This window comes from Nelusetta ayraudi, unplaced genomic scaffold (assembly GCF_046127955.1).
Source record: "Nelusetta ayraudi isolate G7.1 ecotype Tasmania unplaced genomic scaffold, CSIRO-AGI_Nayr_v1 ptg000071l, whole genome shotgun sequence".
Taxonomy (NCBI): domain Eukaryota; kingdom Metazoa; phylum Chordata; class Actinopteri; order Tetraodontiformes; family Monacanthidae; genus Nelusetta; species Nelusetta ayraudi.
The window spans coordinates 3,457,251-3,468,546 of record NW_027466121.1 but is presented as its reverse complement, the minus strand read 5'-3'; the positions used below and the strand labels follow the sequence as shown (position 1 = coordinate 3,468,546).

General features: G+C 47.0%; 1 protein-coding gene across 1 annotated transcript in view; it reads right to left on the bottom strand.

Annotated features, from left to right (window-relative positions):
- Positions 1 to 2,046: 2,046 nt before the first annotated feature.
- LOC142899250 (uncharacterized) overlaps positions 2,047 to 11,296 on the bottom strand; it is a 39,615-nt gene continuing 30,365 nt past the window's right edge. Inside the window, exon 15 of the mRNA XM_076042756.1 lies at positions 2,047 to 2,658. Within this exon, the coding sequence (XP_075898871.1) occupies positions 2,592 to 2,658 (67 nt within the window). The 3' untranslated portion in view covers positions 2,047 to 2,591. The remainder of the gene's footprint in view (positions 2,659 to 11,296) is intronic.

Below are 11,296 nucleotides of genomic sequence, written 5' to 3'. Positions count from 1 at the left end.
AGAAAACTGCCCCAACTGCAACTTTTCCGTCACTTTCTTTCTCCCAAAACCCTTTTTAAGGGCATTCACATCAGCGCCAACCGCGACACCGATCACAATCAACACCATTGTCCAAGTTTGTCCACGCAAATTTGGATGGAAAAATGTTGAAAATCTCCAACAAATGAGAATAAGAAACAAACAAGAAATACAGCAAAGTGAAGGCGTGACGACAATGAACACCAGTTATGAGAGTAATGGGAAAAGCGCATACATGATTTACTTTAGTGCATGTACGTTTGCCGGCATGAGGTAGATGTGGACCAGGGGTTTTCCCCGAGTGTCTGTAAGCCAGGATGAAGACCATCCTGAAACCTGAAGATGTTTCACATTGGAGCTTTTCAAGCTGGACGAGAGACACTGTGCATTTGGCGGTCGCCAAGGCTGACAAATTGAAAAGCAATTACAAAAATATTCAAGTGCAATTATTGCACAATCGACCTCGATCACTTCCCCCTCCCCCCTGCCCCCCCGGTGATCCGCAGCCACATTCTCTCCCTCCTCCAGTGTTTATACTTCACAGCCAATTATGGGTCTTCCTGTGTGATAACGCAGCCTACAGTCATTCCCTGCAGCCGCTCATCTGCGGTTTTCTTCCCCTGGCATAGTTTGCACTGCTCACCTGTTGCGACACTGCAGCGGAGGCTTGGCGAACAACAGTCAAACAGCCCGAAGGGCAAACAAACCATAGCTCTAAACAGCTTTGAATGGAGGGAGTCCTCAGAGACAACAGGCGGCACCTGAAACTGAATCCAGGGTTCCGTTCTGTATATGTTGGTGCATAAATGCCATAAATCAGATACATAAGATATAGAACTAAATAATTCACTATTTACAGTTTATGTGTTGTATTCATGCAAATACTGCAATATAAAATCAAGCAACCAGACATTGCTATCACATCAACAGTTTGTCACTTCAAGGGGGTGGGGGGGCGTTGCCAGTTTCAACACGCTTTTCATTCATTGAGCAAAGAGGGTTCTCTTTCGCAAATGCCAAGAGCTGATGGTTATTTCCAGTCACTAAAATTCCCTGGAATATTTCGTGCATATTGGCCATAAATACTGAACTGACTGAAACATTTAACATTCAATTTTCCAATTTTCATGTCCCCCCAAGGTGAAGGTTAACACACCAGGCAAGTTCCCACTTTCACTTCATTCGTACGTCAACATGGACTTTTGCAGGAATTTTTTGGAATTCAGTTTCTGGAGTAACAGTTGGAAAATCAGACGTGGGTGGGGGGGGGGGGGGGGGGGGGGGGGGGCGGCAATCAAAGAGAACTAGACAGAAAGGACTGCAGTAAGGAGTTGAGTGGCGGAGTAATATGGATGAAAAACACATTCAAACACTTCCAAAGTGTTTAAAAATCTGCATTATCACGTGGATAATTTTCATGGGAAAATAAAAGATTATGGTAACGGTAAAATGTGCCGACCAGGCTGGATGCCAAACCCAGGACATTGAGACTGCATTAAAACGGCAAACAGAGAAACTAAAATGTCCACATTCTAAGGACCAGCCAGCACGACCGAGTCCCGCCGCCGCCGCCGCCGCCACCGCCGCTCGGAGCCCAGCGCGCCGCGCGCGCACACGGGATCGCGGCCACTTGCAGCCGAGCGCTCCGCCGTGTTCGCAGCGCCGGCTCTCTTTCATCCCACTCCAAAACCAACAAAAGCTAAACTCGATCGCAACTTCAAACACCAGCGAGTGCCGAGCACCTAGCCGTGACTTGCATGTGACTGTGGTTTCACGAAACAAGATACTCTTAACTCTCACTCACCTGCAGACACGTTCCCAGGAAATGAAACTAAGAAAAAAAAAAAAAAAAAAAAGAAAATAAGAATCCCCCCCCCACAAAAACAAAACAAAACCATGATTTACATTTTGGGGACTTGTTTTTTTTGTCCCTATGGCAAATCCCCAGCAACACAAATGTGATGCCAACCGACTCTCGCAGCACAGAACAGGACCTCCTGCTGAATAAATAACCAACCGACACTGAGAAAAAGATCAATATTTTATTAGTGCCAACTATTCTAGACAATAAAAACAGTGTCACGGTAAAACATTTATGACTCCGGCAGAAAAGAAGACGCACCACCACTCCAGTTCAGGATGGAGTATTACATTAAAAAAAATAATTAAGTTTCGGGTTACTTGCACATGCACCGGTGCATGCATGCCCGCAATTACGGGATGTATTCAAAACAGGGCTCTAAAGATAGTCCCCTCGCTGAATATGATCCTCTGGATTTAAAAGACTTTGCGATAAAAACAGAAACTTCAGATGAGCCGTTGCCTGGATTCATGCTTGTGCTGACCCCTTGCACAGAAGCCCCGCCCACCACCCACCCCTCCGCTCCGTGCGTCGGCTAATTACTCATTTGGAATCCCAAATGAGATCAGGTGGACTTATACAACTAACAGATTGCATGTTTGATGTAAACACTGGGCTGTAGCGCTCCATGGCTTTCGCCTGTTCCGTCACGTCTTGCCTGCCTCCTCCTGCTGCTGCTCCTGCTGCTGCTCCTGCTCCTGCGCGCTGGGCCTCAGATCAGCTGCGACTCTCGGATGTCCCTGAACGGGACGCTGGTCTGATGTCTGCAGGACAACTCCCTGAGGATGGGGAGAGGCAAGCAGGTGAGTCAGTAAGCACATGAAAAAATATATTCTATTACCTTAGAGATTCACTTTAGATCAGTGGTTGTCAACTGGCGGAGTCTCAGGAGGTCTCATGAAGTCGAGACCCAAATTTATTCCAAAAGGAGTACACCTAATAAATAAAATATTGAATTGAATTGTGTGTCCGGCAAAATAAATGCCCAACATTTTCTCGATAAATATTAATATTTTAAAATCCCTTTAAAAAAACAAAAAAGGGAAACTGCCCACAAAGCCGCAAACCCAATCCAAACACTTTTGGGTCGTGACTCATCAGTTGGGAGACGCTGTTTTAGATTAAATACAAGTTCATCCTGTGGAACGGGGCAGAGCAGAAATACCTCCAACTCCTGCTTCATACCTTTGCAAGTTGCCAATAATGTGACACTGAATTGAATCTTTCAAAGCAAATTCTTCCAAGTTAACGCTTTGAGGTCTTCTTATTTAAATCTCAGGTTCTGCTAAAACAATCCACTTAAGCCAATAACCCAGAAATATCTCAGTCCACCATGAGAAGACGGATGTAAATAACACAAATGCAGCATCACATGCGAGTGCTGTAAAGCGGGAAAGGGAAGAAGCTGCCGTGCTTCCAGCTCCTGGACAGGAAACAGCCACAATGCCCATGTAAGACAGACACACGACTGCTTATCTTAGAAACACCACTAGTGAAGATAATGTATGGGTGGGTGGGTGGGTGGGTGGGTGGGGGGCTCCTGGGTGGGCCTCTGAAAATAGTCGTGACATCATGAAGGAAAACAATGTGGATAATGCTGCATTATCTTGGAATTGCGTCTCATTCACCACCTCTGGCTTTCAGACGCGGCAAAAGTATTCACATTCTGTACTCAAGTACAAGTACGGATACTTTTTGTGTAAAATAATATTCTATGTAAAAAAAAAAATTCCCTTGTACAAGTAAAGTACTTGTTCAACTGCTTCACTCAATTACTTGAGTAAAAAGTAAAAATGAAAAAGTTGTGACAGAATACTCTGGACTGGACTGACCAGAGGTCAAAGGTCTTGCATGAGCATCTGGATCATTTTGAACGGCTTTAAACACAAAAGTAAGGAGTAGGTTTTCCCGGTGTACAAAGTAGAAAGTGCAGGTGCTTGTGTGCAAAATGTAGGCAGTAAAACTAGAAAGTTTAAAAAAGGATTTGTACTTTGTTACTTCCCGCCGCTGCTAGCTTGGAATCCGCGTGGCACTGTGTCGCGTCGTCGTGCGTGCGAGCGAGCGGGCGGGCGAGCGCGAACGGGGCGACGTGCACGAAAGAGAGACGTCGTGCGAGCGGCTCCGTGTTCCCCCTCGAGCGTCCGCTTATCGAGTCCTTGTTCTCTGGCCTGCTTTCCAAAGTGTCATCGGGGATTTCCCTGAGCGGGTTAGCCACGGTAGCTTTAGCCGCATGTGGTTGGAGACAGGGGCCGCTCGCTGGTAAACAGCCATTCAGCTGTGACCGGCCTCCAGCCTGGGAAGAATGGACAATATGGTAATGCTGCTCCTTGACACTGGCCCCACGCTTTCTTTCTGTCTTTTTTTCATTTTAACGAGCTCAAGGCCTTTTCAGTCGGAGTCACTGGCGCGAGGGGCGAGGGGGCGAGGCGGGCCCCGCGCCATTCACCACCGCAGCCTTTCCTTTCTAAAAGGACCTCAGGTAATGACGATCACGCAATCAGCTGAGGAGAGTCTGCGAGGAGACTTCGGGATATTCCGAGGAATCCGAGTACGACAACACGCGCCATTGGGGGAATGATCGGCGCTCCTCTGCTACACACACACACACACGGTGGAGCGGGACTTGCATGGCTAATGACCTGTTTAGCTGCGCGTTCGCGGCTGCCGAGGGGCGCAGGTGTCGCTTCCTCCCGTCTCCACGCCGAGCTGCTTTGGACCACAACCCATTCGATGCCATCAGACGCATTGCACTCGCGTTACCACTTAGCGCCGCCACTACTAATGCGAGGGAAGCGGGCTCTTAACTGAAAAACGACACCGGTCTGTAATTCGATTGCGTTGCACTCGGGCGAAAGATCGAGACCGCCCCTCGCGCGTCTCCGTCAACGGTGTGGCGGAGGGACGGTTGGCTCGGTTTACCAGTTAGCCGAAAGTTCAGCTGTTCCCTCTTCAGGCAGACGGCGCTGCCTGACTCTCTCTACAGAAACGCAGTGATTTCAGATAAACAGTCCAATACAGGATGGGCATACTGTCTCCACTTGTGGGCCAGAATGAGTTCTGAAATATGACACAGGGGGCCGGAGCAGCAGCAGCAGATGGGCGGAGTGCTTTGGTGACCCACCTCATAGAAGTAACAATGGGATATCCCGAAAACATTTGGTTTAATGTCAATTACTAATGAAAAAAGGCATTGAAACAAAAATGTGTGTCTCTGTAGCCCCACGGTATTTAGCTCTTTATTGAAATGACTCTTAAAACACTGGAAAAAATGGACGATTCACACCTATTTTATTACTTACAATTAACATAATTTCTTTAAGTTCGGCAGGCCGGATTAAAAAGCTCAACGGGCCGCATATGGCCCCCGGGCCGTAGTTTGCCCATGACAGAAATTTAGACTGTACTGTTGGCAGAGGCAGACAGAGACTTTACTCATTGCTTCAGAGGAATTCATCAATAACCCCAATGACCTCAGTTAGGACTGAAGTCCGTCCTCTTTTGGTCCGTAAAAATTCCATTAACGTATCAAATGTTGGGATGTGCAATCTTCCCACCAGCTGTCAGGGCAAATGTGTGCCAAGGGAAAAAAAAAAGAAAAAAAAAAAAGAAAAACAGACAAACCGATAATAAAAGCGGGCAAAACAAATTTGTGTACACGGAGGCGGAGTCTCAGCCATCGGAACGCAACACAGCACACCGGCGGTGTCGACTTGAGACGACGGAGCAGCAATGAAAGAGTTTGGGGCCCCGACGGATCTGCATTACTTTAAACTTTACTCCGTCTTGATCCTTGTTGCTATAATTTTCATGTTGTTTGGGCATCTTGCTCGTGAGACACACAAACACTCAAGTTTGCCAAACCTGTGTAGACGGTGTTATGGTGACACACGTCTGTTCTGCTCAACCAACGAGATTAGGCCATGCGCTGATTTGCCAAATCAACAAACAAACGTGATTATTTTATTTTTTTTTTGGGTGTGAAAACACACTGAAACCCAGATCGTGATCTGCCGCTGTGCATGTCACATGACACACATTCAAGTTTCCCCTGGTTAGTAACCGCCGCGGTTCACTCGGGGAAGTCAAAACACGACTGCTGCGACGACATGATCTGCAGCCATCGGCCACCGCAATGGAACTGCCTAAAACATTTAGAGCGGGTGTCGGGTTGAGATGAGGATCAGCGGCGTGACTAAGTAGCATGCTCGGGTTAGCACGACGCTGTTTCACCTCTGTGCTAGGAGGACGCACACACGCACGAAGGCACGCAACACACACACACACACACGGGAAAGTGTGAAGCAGGTAACATCAGTCACTTGAACTGCACTCGGGTTTCTTGTTTCCTAGAGCCTGTGAGAACACACACACACACACACACACACACACACACACACACACACACACACACACACACACACACACACACACACACACACACACACACACACACACACACACACACACACACACACACACACACACACACACACACACACACCTATAGATTACATGCATTCATTCACACACGCATACATAAGGCAGGTGTGGGAGGTTCACGCGCACACAAGCGTGGACAAAAAGAGCAGTTATTACCTCTCGGCCCCAGCAGACAGGCCACATGCATAATTTAAATTCAATTACAAAGGGAAGGGAGGAAGCGAAGCCGAGGGAAAGGCTCACAGGAGCGGCCGCGACGTCGCCGAACCTGTGGAGCAATTTCCTCTGCTCGAACCGAGCAGCAAACACCAGGCTGCTGCTCAAGTTACGCAGCTCTGCTATTGGTCACTTGGCCATGCAGAGCTGATTAGCAACACTGGACACCAACAAGCATTTCACAACAAACAAACAAACAACATAAACACATAATAAAAATGTATATATATATATATATGTTCTTTTAGTGCAAACGCATTAATCGCGGTGAGATTAAATACAAGGCACAACGTGCAAATTTTTAATGGCGTTTTAATCGCAGGCCTTTTGTCCCTTCCATTCACCCGTAGTCTGTCGTCAAGCTGTAGTGCTGTGTTTTGACTGTGCATCCTGCAACGCTAACTGTGCTTGTTTTGTGCAGTTCCCACAGCAGAGGGTTTGAGCAACCACCTCCACCAGTTTTGTAGATGGTTGGCAATGCACATTTTCAAATTTCCCCAAATTTCCCTTATTCATCATCGATATGCAGTAGTTTAATTCAGGTGAGTCAAAAAAAACTGATACCAATGACTTGACCTGGACTCATTTTAAATGAAAATGTTTACTTAATTCTGTAATTAAAAAATAATAATAAATAAAATAGATTTTGTCATTGGGGAATTGAAGCGGTTTCCACTGAATTCAACATCCGCTCTAAACACGTGAAGCAGCATTCAGTCAGATTGTGCAGCGACCCAATCAAAACCAGATACGAGCATCACAACAAGTAAGAAAAAGTCGACCCAAGTCGTTGACAGACACCACACCTGCGAAAGTAGTCGTAAAATCACCAAAGCGTTGGAACCGAGACAGCCGAGGTGGTGCAAGATGGAATGCGGTTCACAAAAACAAAGCTCTTTGTTGATTGCGCCGTAAAAGTGAGAAGTCCAGCAGCCGTGTCTTTCTGGCGTCCTGTCAGGACTTTCCTCGCCACTCTTCGGCTTTGTTATTTTTTTTCCTTTACGCCGCCTGGAAGTCCACCCGACGACGCGGTGACGAGCTCTGCCCCTCGCGGCTACAGACAATGGACCATTCATCCAGCAGCGGGAACCTCAACAGTCCCGGCTCCCTCATCCTGTCCGCGGCAGGTGTTCACATTAAGACACAGCAGCTATCAGATAGCATCTCGGATGCGGGCCGAGGGAAGTGCCTGGAGGTTATTTAACATTTTAAGACTGGCAGTTCATTTAAAGATGGTGAACCTCGCGGTGGGGGTAGGGTGGGGTGGGGTGGGGTGGGATGGGGGACCGGCACGATACGAGTGGAGTTCATATCAAGAAGGGAGAATCCCACGGCGAAGTGTCACTTCAGTCGCCGGTTCGACCCCGTTGACGGCAACAACCTACCTGGATTGTGTGGCTGCTATTTTCGACCAAATCCTTGTAATATTAGGTGAGATATTACATGGATTTGAACAAAGGCAATTTTCTTTATGAAAGTTTAATGTTTTTTTTTTTTTTATCTTCCATTCGCGAACATTCAAATGAACCCCGTTGCTACGGTGCGCCCAAGTGTGATGCCAATCGAATCGGTGATACCTCAAATCCATTTTTACCTTTTCTATTTGAAATAAACGGAGAGAAAAACTGATTGCATCACACATCTGTTTTTTTTTTTCCCTCTCTGCAACGGTTGGACTCCCTTCACGGCACGCATGGAGAGTCCTTTTCAAATCAGCTCCTAAAAATACACAGAGGTGTGGTCCGTTAACGGTTCACTTGCTGTCAGAGCGGCACCTGTTGGGCCTGATTCACCTTTGGAGGCCGATAGCAAGGTGTTGGCCCAATGCTGAAAGTCACTGAGGCTGCTCTTCTATATAGAAATGTGTAGGAGCCTCTTGATTTTTAGTCACGTGATGAGTGTAATTAGAGTTCATCCAAAGAGTTGATGACTGAAATACTGTAGATCTAAACTGTAAAGAAGGCATAAAGACATTCCAGTGGGTGTGATTGAAGATATATTTTCAAAGAGCGACTTTTTTTTTTATCTTGTTTCGCCAAAAAAAAAAGCAAAGAAATTTGGAAAAAAAAAAAAATCCAATTACACGCCAGTCTGCCTTTCTAAGACTTTTTTTTTTTGTTACAGCCGTTCCATTGTCGTCCGTCTTTAGGAAAGTTAACGCAAGAACGTGTTCCTGTGATCAAACAAACACAACGGTGCGGAAAATATCTGTGCAATTCTTGCTTTCTGTCACTCACATGCGACCTGTGAAAGGGACGGCGGCCACTGACAGACACTCACCCAACAAACAGCAGCCAGACGCAGGGCTGCGTTTAAACGCCTGATCACCTGAGAGCTTGAGAAAAAAAAAAAAAACTTTTGAGGAAAAAAGAACAAAATGCAAAAGAATTTGTTGAGTAAAACCAACATTGGTCTCATTTCCATTATGTGTAATAAGAAAAAGAAGCAAAACAACATACATGTGTAGTTTCCCAATGTGGGCTCCATCTATCCATCGATCCATCTACAGTATCTATCTATCTATCAACCTGCTCCTGCATATGCACCTTTCCTGCCTTGTTTTGTACATCACAGTGGTGTCTCTAGTGCGAATCAAATGCAGCTGTTAAAGTATCGCAGAGAAGGAAGTCTTTTTTTTTTTGAAGCTACAAAAACACTAAAATTCCAACTGAACTGGGTTGCGCAGTTAAAACAATGAGCACCAATAAAGACCATGTGGCCACAGGTGTTATTCTTATTATTTTTTTGTGGTTGCCAAAGCGATGATGGCGTCACTTTGCTCGACGAAAAAAACCTTTGCAGTAAGTTCCAGCGCTGGCCCTTTGTGTCTTAAAATCGCATACAAACATTGCATATGTGTGCGTGTGTGTGCGCACACACAGCCATTGTGTAACCTCGCTAGTCTGTGACATAACACAACTACACCTGCCCCATGCAAACTCCCTTCCCAATAGCACGCCTCACTTCATACGCGCAGCCACAAAGCGCATTCGTTAAGGCCCGCGATGCGCGCGCGATTCAGCGAAACGTTGGCTAACGTCGTCCCGCTTGGTACGCAAACGCGGGGTCGAACGTGACGCGCTATCCACGGGCACGGCGAACCAAACGGACGCAGAAATGCAAACATTCCCCCCGGAGGAGGCGGAGCGGAGGGGTGAGTACGGGCCGGGCGAGCGGCTCCCACACTGCTGAGCGAACACTGAACACCAGCAGAGGATCGAGTGACAAGCTTCGGCACACACACACACACACACACACACACACACACACACACACAGACGCTCATGCAGTATGCACAGACAAGAATCATGTTTACGTCTGTGGCCCCCGCTGTCGCCCTCTTCCCACATGCGTCCGGAGCGGCTGCGAGCTCGGTTTGACTCCTGCCGCTATTGTCCCGGCAGGCTGCAGGGTCACATGTGCCGCTGCTGCCACCTCGGTGCTTCTTTCATTCCCCGCACCTGAACACTTTTAGGTTCAACCTGTTCAAAGACAAAAGGGTCAAACCCTTTGGACCACTGGCACCGAGGCAGGCAGGCAGGCAGGCAGCGGTTGGGTGACACGCACGCCATTAAAAAAAAAAAGAAGAGAATAAAGCTGTCATGAAGGAAGGAAGAAATCTCTCTCTCTCTCTCTCTCTCTCTCTCTCTCTCTCTCTCTCTCTCTCTCTCTCTCTCTCTCTCTCTCTCTCTCTCTCTCTCTCTCTCTCTCTCTCTCTCTCTCTCTCTCTCTCTCTCTCTCTCTCTCTCTCTCTCTCTCTCTCTCTCTCTCTCTCTCTCTCTCTCAGGTGCCAAGCGAGCTCTTTAAAGCCGAGCGTCTTCCTCCCCCCGGCAAGAGCTATCAATGCTAAGCTATTTCGCCCTGCGGGTATTGGCATTCAAGAAGACGGAGATTAAAAAGAAACCTTCTGTCATCTTCTAGTAAGTGGGCCCCACCATCGCGGTGAGATTTAATTAAGGTGCAATTCATAGGCCACAAGTGTGAAAAGATGCCAGAAAGTGCACTGCGAAGCTGCTCGTCTGTCAAGATGAGCGCCCAGAGAGGGAGGGGAAAATACTATCTGCTCAACTTGCAACCGAAAAAGCAAATGATTGACACATCTGGGGAATGCTGCGTTTTTTTTCCCCCCCTCCTTCTCCTGTGTTTGTAAGACCGTCTGGGTCTGCGCCTCAGAATACTGGTCGGGCCAGTTATCTGGCACTTGGCCAAGTGTAATTGGCACTTTTGATTGTCGCATTGGGAAACTTGTTTTCTTGTTTTGTGTGCACTTACACTGATCATGTGTCTAAATGGTTGTACGACGGGCTAAAACACTGAGGTAAAAGAGAAGAGGAGCCAGGATGTTTCAGGTACTTTCCGGAAAAAAAAAGAAAAAAAAAATCCCAAGAGGGGATTCCAGGGCCGGGGGTTGATGGCACCAACGCTGTAATTCATTCATTGGTTTTGCCATCAGTTTGGGGCAATGTTTGTCCCAATATGTAAGGGGAATTGTTGTTCCAACTACGTCTTTGAGAAAGGGTCAAACATTTTAATTCATCACAAGGTTGGTAGTTTTCTTCTGAATAGACGTCCTGACGTCCTGAATGGATTTCCACAAACCTAAACAAGGTGGGGTTTTGGGGCGAAGAAACAAAGCACTAGGACAAGAAGTTTAAGTGTCTCGTGTGTTTGGTCTTTCAGATGGAAGGATGGATCCAAATGTGAAATAGATACCCCAATGTACAGCAACCACTGTAGGAACAAAGCCTGTGGGCAAATACA